The sequence below is a fragment of the Carya illinoinensis genome, chromosome 5 (assembly GCF_018687715.1).
Source record: "Carya illinoinensis cultivar Pawnee chromosome 5, C.illinoinensisPawnee_v1, whole genome shotgun sequence".
Lineage (NCBI taxonomy): Eukaryota > Viridiplantae > Streptophyta > Magnoliopsida > Fagales > Juglandaceae > Carya > Carya illinoinensis.
The window spans coordinates 5,452,790-5,470,564 of NC_056756.1; the positions used below are offsets into that span (position 1 = coordinate 5,452,790).

A 17,775-nucleotide genomic window follows, 5' to 3' on the forward strand; every position below is an offset into this window, starting at 1 on the left:
TTTCTACAAAATGAAACTTTATTTTGCCAAAACAAAAGGTAAAAGTTGTAGATCTGAACATTAGACCGCAATCAATCATGAATCACAAGTAATAGAGCCCTAGACAGCTAATGGGCCGGAGAATGGATCGTTGTCTGTGACTTATTTGAGGATACACACTGCAAGAATTTATCCTCGTATACATTACCAACAGAGAAAAATGAGATCATATTTTGGGGGGTTATAACAAGTCTAGCGGTCTCAATCCTTAAGATTAAAATCCGCAACGGCCTTAAAAAAAAAAAAAAAAGAAGGAAATTTCTGGTTCAAAATTTTAATCCGGTCGCATGATATCCGTTCACACCACTTGGTAATTCTCTGTGATCAACTGTGTTCTCTGGGAATACTTGGGAGGGACTCCACCCTTTAGAGGTATGACAGTTACAACCTGCAGATATTCAAAGAATAAGCAAGGGATGAAATCAAGCGAAACTACAGGAAGAGAGTAACCCGATATATATAAAGTCATTCTGCAGAGATCTAATGCCCGATCTTCACAAAAATACCCGCTATTGCAAATGCTAGTCGAAAAGAAAAGGGAAAAGGCGAAAATGAAAACCCAAAGAAGCCACCAGTGTACTTTTCCCATCAGGTTTATTCAATGCCAATTGCATCATACCAAGATTTACATCACAAACTAGACTATGATGAATTATGTGCTTTGCCAGGGGGCTGGCTACTGGTGCCCAAAGGCATTGAAATCATTTTTCAGTGAGATTTGGCAAATAGAAAAATCTAAGAACCTTGATTTATATGAAAGCACAAAAGGAGCTACATCATTTTTTTACTTTTGAAGCGCAAAAGAGCAAAGATCAGACTATATGAAACATTTTTTTTACTATTCAAAGTAACACCGCATGACTACTAAATAGATCCGACTGTGAATAGCCAAAAAGGAGGTTAATATAAAAATACAAGAAGGCATATTGTTGACACCATTCTATAGGTGCCTGTTGCAATTAACAGGGTACAGCTAAAGCAAAAAGACAAAAGTATATCACAGTAAGAGCAGCAAACCTTTAGCTCACTGAATGTGTTGGTAGCTGAGAAACGCACAGAAATGGGGAAAAATACAGATGAGTCTGCCGGGGGAACAACAAACTCTAACGATCCACTGTCGATTAAATAGTGAAATATACGAAGTTCGTAAGCACTGGTAATATAGGAAAAAAAAAAAAAAGGCCATTTTGACAAGAAAACAATGGTCCAAAGTTTGCAAACCTGCGGTTTGAATTGTCAATAAGAAGAATGGACCACTCCAAGACAGAATTCCTCGAATCATATCTGCAAGTCAAAAGTGGATCAAAAAGCTAATACCAGGCAAGGCAAAGAAACAAAAGAAGCCAAAATGCATAAACCACATTACGTTAGAAATAATCATTTAAACGATGTTTTAACCTCATATATTTCTCAATTTTTTTTTCAAGTACAAATATTTTCTTAGATTTTGTCACAGTGAGCTTTTGGTACCTTCTAATTTAATAGATGCAAACATAAGCCCACTTATAAGAGGTAATTGTAAATTGTAAATTCAAGATTCTGTACAATGTGACAGAATTGCTAGAGCTCTACAATTACTTCTGGATATGTTTGTCCACTAAACAAAAATTTTAAAAGCTCCTAGGTGTAGCTTAAAAATACAACTAAGACTTTAAGCAATAGTGAATGAAAATAAATCAAAAAGACCAATGGCAGTCTAAAATTTCCCCTCTCAATAGCTTGGTATTTTAAACCTTCTATAAATGCATTTACATTCACTTAATGACCTCAATGTGGTAAACAAAAGGATACTGAAAAAAATTATAGCATAACAGACCACACACACTGTGTCCCGGCCCAATAACACATGAGCTGGCTACATAGGTTCCTTATATCTACCTAGACCAGGTGAATAGAGTTTATAGAATTCTTCTTCTTCTTCTTCTTCTTCTTCTTTCTTCTTCTTCTTCTTCTTATTTTGATGTTGGGAACCTCTACAAGGCCCCTTTGGACTCACTCCTGCAAAGTAAACCCCGATCCCATGCACCGCACCTTCAGAAGTTTCCCTACATGGATCTGATTAAATCGCTGACTTTTTACTAAGAGGTGTGGCTCCAAAGGATTGTTTGCACCCATGAGGTATTGAACCTTGGACCCTCAAGGCAGTGTTCACCACTTGGGCCTACCCCTTGGGGTTGTTTATAGAATTATAACTTGTGAACTTTTTGAAATGACCACTATCTCATGAATTTGCAACTTTTACCAACATGTGCCCCCAAGGACAGTCAAACCTTGAGTCAAGGGCTTTACAATCTATAAGTGAATTGTGACACCCCCTCAATAACTATTTCACAAACTAGATGTTAAAATAAAAGAAATAAAGTAAAAGTGAGTTTCACACCTCCATTCCCCATCAATCTGCCTAACACTTGGTGCCTCTCGAAGAGCTGGAAGAGGTACCGAGATCACGACGTTTTGTAGATCAAACATTGATGAAGCTTCATATTCAATGCTGACATAAGTTTCATTTCCAGAAACAGAGGGCCAGCAGTTGACTGCAACATACATTGATTCAGCTAAACAATTCAAGCATAGAAGACAAGTTTTAGAAATGGAAGATGAAACACATAATATTTTAACCCACTTGTCAATGGAACGATTGACTCATCTGTAGTTTGCATTCTCCACTTCAACAGACCAACACCAGCTGCATCACCACCCTGACCAGTGGGAAAAGGCCTATTTGGGTCCTTAAGGCCTAGAATATTTTCATTAGAAAATAATTCTTTGTTCATGTTAGGGTGTGTCTTGAAAAGGATGCCCGGATTCCCACCAGTTTTAACCTGAAAAGTAGCATTTGCAATATTATGATTGCAGTGAAAAAAGCACAAACCCAGTTGCTGCATGTTTACTCTTATGTAGGGAAAAAATAAAAAAACTCAGGACTCAATTTTGAGGTTTCGTTATTAGGTTGCCTCCCATGTATCAGGGTACTTTTTTTCACATGGTTTTTTGTCCAAATTATTGGCTGTTTTGGATGGAAGGAGAAACTAACACCAAAATTTCAAATAGGATACAATTTTAACTAAGGTAAATTTTGTGTAAGGGACCCAGGTATTTAATCCTTTTATATCTTATTTAGTCTAAGTTAACAGCTTTGAATTACTTATCAAAAAAAAAAAAAAAAGTTAACAGCTTTGAATTTTTTTTTTTTTTTTTTTTGGGGGGGGGGGGGGGGGGGGGGGGGGGGACACAAAATAATACCAAAACATTGCCAGATTGCACTTTTTAAGATTGAATTGGTGAGGACGAGTGAAATAAGGGTGATAGTTTCATGAGGAAAGTTCTTTTCCCATTTCTTAATTACATTTAGTCTAGATTTTCTACAATTCCATAAGTGAGTAGTATTCTATTAACTTTCTTTAGAAATTTGTTCACCTGTAAATTAGGAATCTGAGTCCTAATAGAGTAAATAATTCAAAGTTTTATGAAATGCTAAATGTACTCAAATAGATTTCAGCCCCATAATGGAAGGTTGAGATTACTTATAAAAAACAATAATGGAAGGTTGACATTTGAGTAGAGACCCGATTGTCCAGAGTGCTCTCTCTTCTTCTCCTTTTCTCACTGCACATTGGTACCATTAATGCATACTGTTCACAGCTCCTGAATAGCCACAAACTTTCCCTTTTCTCTCTTTTCGTGACTGAAATCAAGCCATTCTTATTTACCGAAATCATATGACCACAAAAATTTCTATACCAGATAGCCACCAAATAACTACTCAAAACAAGTAATAACATTGTATTCGCTGCTGTCAAAGAAATGGCCAACCCATTTTCTGTTTCAGCCCTTCTTTGCCATTCAGTCCTATGATCCTATCTTTTCAAGCGACAAACAAACCACAAGCCCAAATCATAATCTCAAGCTCCAAAATCCAACATTCAAACCCTAAACCCCACCACAAGCACAGGCATATTGGGATCTATCCCATGTCAAGAAATTTTCATGGGAAGGACAATATCCTATATCCTAAGATGCCAACCAAAAAACATTACTCTATTTCTGATATTGTTCTTCTAGTCAAATACGAAAGCCCCATGCTTACATGTCACAGAATACAAGTTCAGAAACAAAGTACTACCAAGATTATGCGCACACACGCAGACATGCTCAGATACAGACAGAGCAAAGAAAGAAGAGAGAGTACCTGAACTTGGATATGTGCATCTTCTTCATTAAGAATTTGAAGTAACAATGTTCCTTGAACATCAAAGTTACTAACTCCGCCATCTCGTTTCAGCATCACATTGAGTTTCTCCTCGACGGTCAAAGTGATGGGATCAGTTGGTGGTGGAGCAGCTGCTCTGGACTGGCCAGCTTTAGGCTGCACATCCTCAACAATTACTTCACCTTCTGCTTTCAACGATTCCAAGAACTGGTTTGTCCTTTGAGATTTACCAAGTTGCATACCAAGACCTTTTGGAGGGGCAGTGGCAGATGAAGGTGGACGACCTAAGGATAAGGCATACATTATCAAAAGTGTTCCAAATGATTTCTCGAAAAAATACACTGGAAAGATAGATCAATGTCTCAAAGACCAAACTAATGTAAACCTTAATGCAAGGCATTGCAATGTATTTATAAGAGATCACGGCACCTGTTTCTGGAGGTTTACACATATCTCACACATTTTTTAAGAATAATGTCCAAGACTCAAAAAAAAAAAAAAAAACGTACTAGAAATAATTATTACATGTAGATACAAGAGTCCAATGAACTTAAAGCATGTATTAAGTATCAATATCCTCCATGCCTATTATTATGAATAAAACTTCTTGGTTACCTAGTATCAATATCCTCCACAACTAGTCAAGCATTGGAAGCTCCTTGTGGAATTCATGCAGAAGAATCGGTACAAACCTTTTGACTTGCTAGAAAAGGATTCAACGTCAGTGCTTAGTCCAAAGCCAGAACCACTTCCAAAACCGCCTCCACCACCACCAGATATGCTCATGTCACTAAAGCTACTCTCAATTCTTCCAGAGCCCATTGACTGCAAGGACATAAACCCTCCTTTATCACCTCTGTTCCTTTCAATCTGCATAAAATCAAACAATAATTCTATACTGGATGCCAATTGAAAGGAAAAATAGGCAGACAAAACGTAGAGAATCCATTGCAGGTCCTTTAAAAGTACCTTGCTTTTGTCAATCTCACTAGCTTTGCGCTTCATAATATCCTTGGTTTCGTTGATTTTGCTCTGTAATACCAGCTTGTGTAGCTTCTCTTCATGACTCTCCATCTCACAGTACTGCTTAACCTGTGCAACAGTTACATTTTCCTTGTGCCCAATAGAGATGACTTCGTCAAAAGCAAAAATCAGCTCAAAAGCGGTCTTGCAAATACCCTCTTCATCTAGAGAAAAAGAATATTCAGGTACCTAAGAATATTTAAGGAATAAACTCAATGCCACTATTCACATCTTTGACATGTGTGTCTTTTATGAAATATTTGCAGCATCTTAAAAGACACTTGCATGCCTCAGAAACTTCTGAATTGTATAAATGAAAATGGATGAAGAATAGAAGAGGCTAAAGAAAAAGAAATTAGGGGAGCAAAGGCTTGACAAGTTGATAGTCTCAGATTCTGTTGCAATGATTATTATGACTTGATAGCCTGCACATATTAGTCTAACCGAAAAATCATACACAAAAAAATCGAATAAGGTAATTTTTGTCATTTTACTAAAAGGCAACATTTCCAGACCATGGAAACGTTGATTCATGAATATTTCAAAGGGAGTTCACATCCTCACATAACCACACTCTTGTGGGAATCTGCATACCTGTAAGCCATGCAAAACCAAACATGAAAATGCTCGGAAACTTGAAACAATTATCAAGAATCTTAAAGATTCTGCAGACCAAACACCACATAAAGGTCAAATAAGATTTTAAATTTGAGTAAGTTTTACAAGCATTTTAATCTGCAATGTCATGTCATGGATATCAGACTTATGCAATAAGATTATGCTTATCGATTGGTTTATTGACTTGCTTTATTGTCTCCTCATAAACACAATCATATTCGAAAACCTTGAAGTTTTCTATCACAAACCATTACCCAAAAAACATACTTTATCAGAGTAATTACCGAGAATACCGGACAACATATTTTATATTTCCCAAGGCCATTCTCCAAATAAATCCCCAACCCACTTGTATACCTTACTTATACTGTCCCACCTATTATAGGCCATAAAGTATAGTTTTACCACCAACTTAGCATATGTAATCAGCTTATGAACTGTCAGAGGTCCATCCATGACAATTATCACAATTAAATAAAGCTTTTCATTGGGTCTTTACATCTGGCCTTTAGTAACCAAAACTGAGCAATCTATTCAGAGTCTTGTAGTACCTATGTAGAGGATCCCAGTCCTACACAAATAAGAGTTCCAAAAGACTCTAGGATGTCTATGCAGTCAGTCAACTTAAGACAGCCAATTGTGATACCCCATTCTGATAAGTGATAAGGGTAGGTGGTGTATGAGATCCCACATTGCTTGGGAAGGAGAATTTTTGCTCTTTATAATGTTCCAATGGGATTCCATTTGTATCATTGACTAGTCCTTTTGGAGTATAGGCCATGTGGTTTGAATTTTCTATTAGAGTGTTACAAGTGGTATCAAAGACTATCCCAACCAGAAATGTGAGACTTGAGCCATACCACTTATGACGGACTGACCCGATGAGGACATCGGGAATACAAGAGGGAGAGATTGTAATACCCAATTCTGATAAGTGATAAATGTAAATGATGTATGGGATCCCACATTGCTTGGAAATGAGAATTTCTTACTCTTTATAATGCTCCAATGGGATTTCAATTGTATTATTGATTGGTCCTTTTAGAGCATAGGCCATGTGGTTTTAGCCTTCCATTGGGGCGTTACACCAATTCAAAGAATTCTCACCAGCTTCAAAGCTCTTTGAAGACGGTGATTTAATCCTTTCCAATGATTGCTTTGGAAACCATAGCCCAATTGATTAGGCTTCCGTTTTCTATGATCTTAATCCAAATAACCAGACCTAAAACCATTTAAATAAACCTATGAAAATAGGGAAAGAAAAAACCTTCATTTTATTCCAAAACCACTTCTACCAAACCAAAATCCTAGCAAAATATAGCGTTGAATTTGAGAGCTCCCAAACATAAATGGGAGAAAACAACATGCACTAACAAAGCTTCATCAGATAAAATGAGACAAACCACCAGCTTATGGAGCACAAAAAGGTCACTAACAAAGCTTCATAAGATAAAATGAGACAAAGCACCAGCTTATGAAGCACAAAAAGATCAATCCATGCATTAATGTTAAAGCTATAGGAACTGCTTAAAAACTCTCCAAAGTATCCAGAATAAGTGGGTTAAAGAAATCAAGACAAATTAAATATAAGGCCATAAAATACAATAATAGACCATGTAGAAGAGGATACAAGCTTAGAGAGCAGCCTCAAAGTTTCCAAATCTTCAAGGATGTTGCTCTGTTTGTTTGTGACAAGCAGCAAGTACAAAGCTTCAATTGGCTGGAAAACATAGCGCACATTTTCTGTCTCAACATAAGTGTGTTGTTTTCCAGTTCCTACCAACTTGGGAAAAGCTGCAAGAAGACCTTCAATTCTTATACGAGACATATCCACAAACTGCCTTGAAACAAGCACTGCAAAAATATGTCAACAGAACTCAATATATGATTGTATAAAATGTTTTTTTATAAGTTGATAGTACAAAATGTAATAACCAACAAACAAAAAAATAATCGTAGGACAAAGGAGCAAGGGAACATCAGAAATAAATTAAATTATTATTTTCAAATGCAAAAATGTGAACATTGATTGTATAAATTTCAGCCCATGATTAATCAAATCTAATAGACTCATAGATAGACTGTGAATTAAAATAAGCATACAGGTAACCTGCAATTCTATAAGCCCCATTAAGATATTTTGAAATAAAAAACAGAAACAACAAAATAAATTTTTTGAGAATAATTATAGAAACACTACTGAAAGGTGGATGTATATCGAGAGCAATAGCAATAGGATAACTTTTTTTCGTCAACTCAGACAAGAAGTGCAAATGACAAGCAAAGAACTCACCTTTCCCAGACTTGCTCACAATGGAAGCAGCAAGAACAACCTACATCAAAATAAGAAGCAATATAACACCAAAAAATCCTATCCAGATGAAAACTACAGATATAGAAACAGAGAAAATAAACAAGGTAAGAGTTTCATTAGTTCATTGGCGGTTGAACAGATATGGGAACAAAACAAAAAATCTTACCATCTTAGCTTATTCAGAAATGAGAACCAAGGAAGACTAGTTGAAAAGGCAGCGAAAGAGATTGTATCTGTATCAATCACCTGAGAGAGTGAAATATCTTCTCAAATTCATAATTATTTCAATACTAAGCAGAATCACGCACAAACCGAATCATACAATCAATTGCTGTCAAAAGTGAATAAACAAGGTTATCGCACCCACCATAAAAATAAAAAAAAAATAAAAATAAAAAAAAAAATAAAAAAAAAAACACACACACACACACACAAACACACATTACACAAAAGCTGCGTATGGTTATATAGAAGTAGTTTATATAAACTGAACCTGAGGCCCACATTCCAAGTCTGCCCTCTAATGCTTTATACACCATCCGATTCATCAAAATTTGGTGAATTGGGAAATTCCAAATCAGATCAAATGCAGCATTTTGGAACTAATCTCGACCTCCAAAAAATTTCAAAAATGCAACCTTATAAAAGACAATAGTAATACTAATAATAAGAAGAAGAAGAAGAAGAAGAAGAAGAAAAACAACAACAACACTCGGCTCTTTCAAAATCACGAAGCTAGAAAAATTGCGGAACGATTCGGATCGCACAAAATATAGCTGCAAGCTCTGATCTCTTTAAGAAGCCCCAGCCGCGAATAATAGAGCTCGTGCAAGGAACTCAAAAGAAGCTTGGGGAAAGCATCGAATAAATTAACTCACCTAGGAACTTCACAACCGTTTGGCTGTTGAGAAAATGAAGGAAATTAAAATTAAAAAAAAAAAAAAAAAAAAAAAAAACTCGCGTCTGAGAGAGACCACAACTCGCACAATGTTTTGATGATAAATTTTTTCGTTTTCTCATGTTTTCCTTCGTTCACGGCAACCACAACGGGGAGCGAATTGAATTGAATTGAATTCGACGAGATCAAAAGGTAAAAGTAAAATCTACGCTAAAATGAAAATTTTCTGAGAGATTGACAGCTGAGATCTGATCCGAGAAAGCTCTTACCTGGTACCACTCCTTCCGAGCGAAAAGAACGAGAAACTGAGGTCACTGAGGTGAGACGAGACCAAATATTTTAAAGTAAGCGAGGTGTTACTTTAGCACGCAAGCGGAAGTGGTTCTTTTAAGGCCGTTAGTTCGTTGGGCCTATAAAAGCCCTGATTCTTTTCTTTAGCAATTCAGCTTAGATTAAATATAAATTTTATATTGTTTTATAAATCAAATTATTCTATATAAATAGAGTGAAATATATATATAGTCTACACTAGTTTTTAAATAGAATTTTTTAAAAATTATATCTACAAGTAAAATACCCGCGTAGTCATAATCAAATTGAGTGACAGACAGTTAAATTAAATTAATTAATTGAGTGACAGACAGACAAATATATTAATATTTTTAACGTCCGTATAATATTTTAATTTTATGTTTAAAATATTGCGAAACGGTAAGTTAGGATGCAACGATAACATGTGTTATAGAGATGTTATTACTACAATTTTCCCTTAAGGATGTTTGGCAAATCACGTAACATACTAATAATATATAAATATCATTACTTTTTATTTTAAATTTTTTCTATTTAAAATAATTTTATATATTTATTATCATTTAAAATGTGAAACATTAATAAATATAATTAATAATTATAAGATTTAATGTAAAAATAATAACATTCTCCATAAAAAAAAAAAATTAACTTATAACTCTTTTACAATTATTTTATAATTCTATATAAAATGGATTATAATTTTGTAAAACTAAAATTTATTTTTAATCATTACAACTTTTCAAGTTTCTACACAAAATCAAATAAATAATTCAATTTTTTCATATTTTAAAATAAAAATAATATTAAAAATATATATTTTAACAATATTTTATTTAACTTTTAACTTTTATTTCAATTTATCTCATTTCATCTGCAAAAACAAACCAATGGCTCGTTTAAATTCAGAGAGTATTTCATCTCATCATTACAATTTTCTCAAATTCCTACACAAAATATAATAAATAATTTAATTTTTTAAAATTTTAAAATAATATTATTATTTAAAATATAATATTTTATTTATCTTTCAATTTTACTTAAAACCATCTGATCTGATATTACCGACCAAATGGGCACCAAGTGTATATATCTAAGAGAAAAAGCTGCCTCTTCCGAGCCGCACAATTTTCTACCCCGACCCAAATGCTTCACTCTGGGACTCATCCAACGTACACGGCCTTGCGTTCACTCTTAGAGCCGCTGCTCAAGTTCAACCATGTCCCGCTTCACATTCTATCATACGTACCCATATTCCAGTGCTTGACTGGCCACAACCTGTCGAAACTAGGCCAACAAATCCATGCCCACATGATCCTTCGCGGGCTCGAACCCAACGCCTTCCTTGCTGCCAAGATGGTAGCCATGTATGGGAGTTCTGGCGATCTTTTCTCGGCCATGACTGTATTTGATAAAATTAATTATCCTACTGTGATTTTGTATAATTCTATTATTCGAGCTTGTGCTCGATATGGGTATTATGAAAAGGCCATTGGGATTTATTTTCGAATGCACTCGTTAGGACTTAAGGGTGATCATTTTACGTTCCCTAATGTGCTCAAGTCTTGTGCGGACTTGTCGAGTGTTTGGATGGGAAAATGTGTTCATGGGCAGAGTTTGAGAATTGGATTCGAGTTTGATATGTACGTTGGAACTTCGTTGATCGATATGTATGTTAAATGCGGTGATTCAACAGATGCTCGCAAATTGTTCGATAAGATGACCATGAGAGATATTTCGTCTTGGAACGCTTTGATTGCCGGTAACATGAAAGATGGGGAAATCTCTGTTGCTGAGGACTTATTTAGGACAATGCCATGTAGGAATATTATTTCCTGGACTGCTATGATATCAGGGTACAATCAGAATGGGCTGGCTGATCAGGCATTTTGTGTGTTCGAGGAGATGTTGAAAAAAGACTCCAACGTAAAGCCTAACTGGGTAACAATAATGAGTGTGCTTCCTGCGTGCGCACATTCTGCTGCCCTTGAGCGTGGGAGACGGATTCATGATTTTGCTAGTAGTATTGGTTTGGACTCGAATGTCTGTGTACAGACAGCACTTGTTGCAATGTATGCTAAATGTGGAAGCCTTGTTGATGCTTTTCGTTGTTTTGAAGGGATACCTCGAAGTGAAAGGAGTTTGGTTTCTTGGAATACTATGATAACTGCTTACGCATCCCATGGATGTGGAATGGAATGCCTATGGACTTTTGAGGACATGATCAGAGCAGGCATTAAACCTGATACCATCACATTTACAGGGTTGTTTTCTGGATGCAGCCATTCGGGTCTTGTTGATGTTGGCTTAAAGTACTTTAATTGTATGAACACAGTATATTCCGTCAAACCAAGAGTTGAACATTATGCTTGCATTGTTGATCTTTTGGGTCGCGCAGGGCGATTGGTGGAAGCCAAAGAGCTTGTTGATCGAATGCCAATCCAAGCCGGACCAAGTATATGGGGTGCATTGTTGGCTGCTTGTAGGAGCCACCACAATTTGGAAATTGCAGAAATTGCAGCTAGAATGTTGTTCGTATTAGAACCAGAAAATAGTGGGAATTATGTACTGCTTTCAAATATGTATGCTGAAGCTGGCTTGTGGAAAGAGGTGGACAATTTGAGAGCTCTTCTAAAATGTCAAGGCATGAAGAAAAGTCCTGGATGCAGTTGGGTTGAGGTTAATGGGAAAGCCCATTTGTTTATTGGCGGAGACACATCTCACCCTCAAGCGAAGGAAATTTATATGTTGTTGGATATGTTGTTGGAAGCATTGCCTGGAGAAGACAAAGGCAGCTGGTTACATACCTGATACTAGTTTTGTTATGCATGATGTTAGTGAAGAGGAGGAGGGAATATAACCTTACCACCCACAGTGAAAAGCTAGCCATTGCTTTTGGTCTTCTTGACAGAAAACCTTTAAATTTGTGGAGATTGTCACTCGGCTACTAAGTTTCTATCAAAAATACATGGACGAGAGATTATTGCAAGGGATTTAAATCGATTCCATCATTTTAAAGGTGGTTACTGCTCCTGTGGAGATTATTGGTGATTAGATGTCAGGGTGCGAGCCACGTCCCGAGCTTCATGTGCGTTTGCTGTCGTCCTGCACCATATTGAATTTCGGTTTTATGCTTTGACGTGGATGTCCAACTTCAGTCCCATTATATGAATGGAACAAAAGGGGAACAAATTTTACACCATGATTACATCATCTGTCTACGATACTATCATTTATCTAATTTTTTTATTTATTATATGATAATGTCGTGTAGACGGATTGTATAATAAATGTGTAAACGTCTGTCCCTATCATTATTCATAGTGTAAGCCATACTTCACTATTCATTTGATCCTCGATGGGGCCACCTCTAAAAACTTTTGAGGTTTTCTTTTCACCTGCTTGCCTCCAAAAATACAACATACGAAATCGCAGCTACCACACCAAGCAAGTTAAATAGAAATATAAAATTTTTGTAGACTCAAACCATGAAGGAGACACAATATGTACAAATTCTTGAAGCAAAAATGTAATTACTGTGATGATGAGCCAGTGTTTTAAGACAAGGTGAGTGTGGTCTGTATCACTTAATTTACATGGAGGAAAGTTTTTCATTATTTTTTGTTTTTTCGGTTCAGCCTGATTCAACAACTGGAACGGTCGAGTATGAACAACTGTAACTCTCCACCTTGGATCCATTTTCTTTGACCTTAGTCCACGAAATCCTCCACGTCTGGAGCAGACTTTGCCTGCATTTAAGAAGCAACAACAAATGCATGCATGAGATAGGGGAAGGGAGACCCATAGTGATAGTGGGATAAAAAAAATATGCACACTAACATTGAAATCCTTGGCAGAATAAATGAACGGCAAGCTATGGATTATGCCTCCATAAGGACCCTTCTTATCTTTAAATACTGTTTAACCGATCACTTGAAAAATCGACAAAACGAGTTCCCTTTTTGCACAATTTCTTTTTTTTTTTTTTAAAAAAAAAGAAAAGACTGATCGGGCAATTGTTTTCAGGTTTTGATTGAAATACAATTTTTAAGAGTGAATTGAGATGCAAGATTGGATTTTTTAAGCTAAAAATTAGATGTTGGAATTCCATATTTGGATAACAACCAATTCTTGAGGGAACTTACTACCATCCCATCAAAACACATTAAAGATGCACTATGCCATTCAGTTAAGGGAGGAACTAACCTAGTGATAAAGCAGAAAAGGCCATCCAAACATAATGTACTACTCTAACGTAGCATGAACAACTAGGTTGTAAAACCAGCCTAATAGCTCACAGAGGTGGGTTTCTTTTGCCACATGCAAAGAGTTTATTTTTAGAACTCTTTGTAGTTGGGCCATAGCTGTGGATTTTAATGGCATGGTTCTTCAAGATTTTCTTGTCTCTAATGTGCTTACCTAGTTAGGGCATTAGACTAGTGTAACTGGCTTTGCCATTCTTTGATCAATATATTTATTTATTCATCAAAAAAAAAAAAAAGAGTTTATTTTTATTTTTTTGTCAAACTTCATCAATCAAGACATTCTAGGACTTCACCATTCTAAAAGTGAAAAGAACAACCATATTATCCAATTCCCTACAATCATCAACAAATCACGAAAAAAATCCCTGATGAGAATTACTAAGATGCCAGCCAACATGCACTTGAGACAACATTCTAGCCATGGTTGCAAGTTTTCAAAGTATTTTAGACGGAATATAATTACCAATAATAATCATAGGACACCAGAAACAGAAGTGGATGCCGTCACTATTTTTTTCCTCTTATGAAAAGAAAACGGTTTTTTTTTTTTTGTATACTAATTTCAAATTTAAATAGTTGATAAATCCAGATCATTTGATATAAGAATGAAGACTTCGATGTTATTGAATTTCTAAGTTTGCCAAATTGATGAATATCATCAAATTGCTTCTTTAGAAAGGACTTCTATAAATTTACATGATGAAACACAAGATGTTTCTAATAGTACGCTGCAGAATTGTAAGAAGAGACTTAAAAGTACCTATCTGTTTCAACACTCCTCTTTGCAAGCATAAGTGTCAAGAACACAGGAACCATAGCAGCACACAAATGCTTAAGCGTGTGCCCACTGACAATATGATGTGTCCATTCGTAAATCACTTTATCCGCAGCTTCTTCCACTTTAGCTAGGAGATAAAATCCTGTGTTTAATGACTTAGTGTCATGCTCAGCATAGCAAAAGCAAGGGGACATGTTTTAGGCACAAAAAAAAAAAGGGAAACTTGTAGAAAAACACAAACCCGCAGCCCAAAGCCAGTATGCGGAATGTGTGTACATTGGAGGCAACAAGATGGCCATCACAGGAATGACAATGCAAGGGACAAACTGGACCACGGCATATGGGCGGAGGTCATCAAAAAACCTGCAAAAGAAAATTCCAGCGATCAATTTTTTTTTTTTTATATGTAAAAGAAAATTTATTGAATCAAGTAAGTAGGTGTAGCCCAAGTACGCAAGAAGTATAAATGCAAAACAAAGTTTTCTGACCATGCCTGATTTTTATTTTTGACAACAAAAGAAAAAAGGTGGTGTTGTGTTCAAAGGAGCCAGAAGAGCATGCAACTTGCCAACACATACACATTGATGGTATACAAATGGGATACGTGCCCTCTAGATCATGTCTAACCATAGGGGTCGTTCAACAATCATATGTGGAGATGGAAATATAGACACCAGCTGTCTCCTCAAATAGTACCAAACAAGCTCCAGACACCTGACTAAACTTTCGTTCATCTAATCATTACCTAATTATTACAAATTTTCCAAACTTCCAAACAAAACACAAAAAACAATTCAACTTTTTCAAATCCCAAAACAAAAATAACATTAAAAAATTATATTCTAATCCTCTTATAACTTTATAATTTTTTTATTCAACTTTTTCTTCCTCCTTTCTCAAAATCCCATAAAAATTTTAACTCAAACAATTTCATTACTGTTCACAAAATATTTCACTACTATTCATAAATTTCTCATCCTATCTCATCTGTGTAACCAAACAAGGCCTAAAACTTGCATAGAGTTTCTTTTTCTAGTTCCTGACTTGTAATTAGGTTCAGTTTTTGTATACTTCCTGTGTACTTGCCTTTGCCTTGTTACTTGTCTCAATAAAACTTTCCTATTCATAAAAAAAATAAAAAATAAAAATAAAACTATAACTTGCATAGAATTATTATGAAGTTATACGCCTAGAAATTGATCCCTGTGATGAAATAGATTACAGATGATTGCCAAAACCCTAACCCAGTAAAGAACACAAATCACTTCATTAACATAGCGCAAAGATATTTATCATCTGTCATTGTCCACTTTTAGAATCAATACCATACTGAGCTTAAACCAAAGAAATAAGTAATAAGCTTGCCTCCAATACAATATGCTTATTATGCCTGCCATTAGTAGTGGAATGATGGAGAATGTTCCCTTCCTCTCATCAATCCTTTCGATGATAAAGATTGCCATTATTGACGTGAAGGCAATAGTCATCTGTGTTTGTCATAAAAAGCTAACAGGTTGGAGTTAAAACAATACTATGCAGGCATTTTATAAATAACTGTGAAACTGAATTGTATTTCATCACATTAATGTACTCACCGGCAGACGATCCCATACAAGGCGAGCATCATTTGGTTTGAGATGATAGTATGAGGATCCAAAAGCAACAGCAGCAACACCTATGTAAAAAAAGGTCCAACCCCAAAGCTCACCTTGCAAGCTTTCAATGCGAATATTGAAACATGATCAGTATTTACAAGAGTGCTAATGTTAGGATTGCATAGAATGATAGACACAAAAACCACATTACCTCAGCCTAAAATAATTCCCATAATAGCAAAGTACAAGCCCTATCACACCAGCAACAAGGAAAGGAAAATTTGAAACCACATTAAGTGTATTAGGAATACCTGAAATATAATTAAAAAAAATACTGTCAGAGTGATAGATAAGCACCCAACTAACACCAAAGAAGCAGGGACAGTAATTTCTTGGATCAAATTTACTCCTACCTATCCAAATGTTCCTTTTACGAAAATGATGGATGGAGAAGTCATGGGCTCAGCACACAGGTGCGCGTCTAAGTCACTAAAAAAAATTTATTTTTATAAACATTTACGATGCGTGCGTATTTATAGAAAACAAAAGCATATATACAAGGTAATTCATGTGGGAAAAAGAATTTAACAAAGTAAAACCCCATTTCCAACTGGACCAGACTTTCACGCCAAAATTGAAACAACAAAAGAGAAAGAGTCCAAAATTGTATACAAATTCCACAATAAGAATATATCCACATATATGTCCGATTCAAGAAGTTGAGAAAAGGAGAAAAAGGTGGACGGGAAACCCTAAGAGAGGGGAAAATTACCGAAGAATTCGCGTTGGTCAGCGAAATCGTGGTAAGCTTGAGACTGAGGAATGGCAGGGGTGACGATCATCAGCACAAGGAAACTCAGGATCGCTACTACCCATGCGTAAACGGTGCGTTTCTTCATTATCACGCTGCAGAGCTTCACAACTTTTTAGCATCTGAGGGTGAAGGGTCAGCCACAGCCTCAGCCAGAATCGTATTTTTGTTTACGTTGGGAAGGACGGACGGACTAGGACCACGGACCGGGTCAATTTGACCTGTTTTCTGCATGCTTATTTAAATCGGGTCGGTCTTCAAAACCATTTAAGTTTTTGATTAGATAGGTAAGATGTGATTAGATGTTTTATTAAAAGTTAAATAAAATATTATTAAAATTTAAAAAATTTAAATTATTTATTATATTTTATGTAAAAATTTATAAAATTTATAATAATTATATAAGATAAAATGATATAATTTTAATTTAGATATCCAAATCTAAGGGCTCTTATTCAATTTGAAAAAAGTTATTTATCATCTCGTGTTGTGATTTATTGTTTTCATTTTTTATTTAAATTTACATCAATTTATAATTTATCAAAATATTTTAATTATAAAGTGATTACACAAAAGTAAATTCACAAACTTATATAATTTGACGTAATATATCAGATTATAAAATTATTTTTAATTATAAAATAAATCTAAAGAATTTCATAAAATCACATCAAATTATAAATTTATTTTATATAATCTTTTTATATGTGTAATAATTCTCTTTATATAATTCAAAACAAAAAATCTACACAACCTCCACACACCACTATTTTTTTAATTTTTATAATTTTTTTCTTTTATCAAATATTTAATATATAAATAATGAATAAAAAAATTGAATTAATTTAAAAAGAATAAACTCAAAAAAAAATTTTAATATTAAAAAATTAAAAAAAAATAGTGTGTAAAGAT

At 35.1% G+C, this 17,775-nt stretch overlaps 2 protein-coding genes and 1 pseudogene across 3 annotated transcripts; 1 reads left to right on the top strand and 2 right to left on the bottom strand.

The window, feature by feature from the left end:
- Positions 1 to 9,500, bottom strand: LOC122310620 (coatomer subunit delta-like). Of its 2 annotated transcripts, none has more exons than XM_043124689.1 (12): positions 9,372 to 9,500; positions 8,371 to 8,450; positions 8,184 to 8,223; positions 7,521 to 7,744; positions 5,219 to 5,461; positions 4,942 to 5,119; positions 4,229 to 4,533; positions 2,663 to 2,861; positions 2,420 to 2,573; positions 1,261 to 1,323; positions 1,057 to 1,153; positions 1 to 427 (listed from the first exon to the last, which is right to left on the bottom strand). In XM_043124689.1, exons 2-12 carry the CDS (start codon positions 8,371 to 8,373, stop codon positions 338 to 340), a joined length of 1,596 nt encoding a protein of 531 aa, XP_042980623.1. In that variant the 5' UTR covers positions 8,374 to 8,450; positions 9,372 to 9,500; the 3' UTR covers positions 1 to 337. The 2 variants fall into 2 exon arrangements, with proteins under 2 accessions (XP_042980623.1, XP_042980624.1); XM_043124690.1 differs by lacking the exon at positions 9,372 to 9,500 and adding an exon at positions 8,698 to 8,823.
- Positions 9,501 to 10,503: 1,003 nt separating this feature from the next.
- On the top strand, positions 10,504 to 12,761 carry LOC122311087 (annotated as a pseudogene).
- Positions 12,762 to 12,919: 158 nt separating this feature from the next.
- On the bottom strand, positions 12,920 to 17,066 carry LOC122311088. The gene is made up of 7 exons (XM_043125462.1): positions 16,825 to 17,066; positions 16,264 to 16,363; positions 16,053 to 16,173; positions 15,823 to 15,944; positions 14,699 to 14,820; positions 14,440 to 14,599; positions 12,920 to 13,163 (listed from the first exon to the last, which is right to left on the bottom strand). Exons 1-7 carry the CDS (start codon positions 16,949 to 16,951, stop codon positions 13,049 to 13,051), a joined length of 867 nt encoding a protein of 288 aa, XP_042981396.1. The 5' UTR covers positions 16,952 to 17,066; the 3' UTR covers positions 12,920 to 13,048.
- Positions 17,067 to 17,775: the final 709 nt, after the last annotated feature.

Coding starts and splice junctions, on each gene's coding strand:
- LOC122311088 (XM_043125462.1), bottom strand. CDS start 16,951: ATGAAGAAACGCACCGTTTACGCATGGGTAGTAGCGATCCTGAGTTTC. Junction 16,364..16,824: donor TGACCAACGCGAATTCTTCG/GTAATTTTCCCC, acceptor ATTATATTTCAG/GTATTCCTAATACACTTAAT. Junction 14,600..14,698: donor ATACTGGCTTTGGGCTGCGG/GTTTGTGTTTTT, acceptor CATTAAACACAG/GATTTTATCTCCTAGCTAAA.
- LOC122310620 (XM_043124689.1), bottom strand. Junction 2,574..2,662: donor GTCAATCGTTCCATTGACAA/GTGGGTTAAAAT, acceptor TGTATGTTGCAG/TCAACTGCTGGCCCTCTGTT. Junction 1,154..1,260: donor ATTGACAATTCAAACCGCAG/GTTTGCAAACTT, acceptor TTTAATCGACAG/TGGATCGTTAGAGTTTGTTG.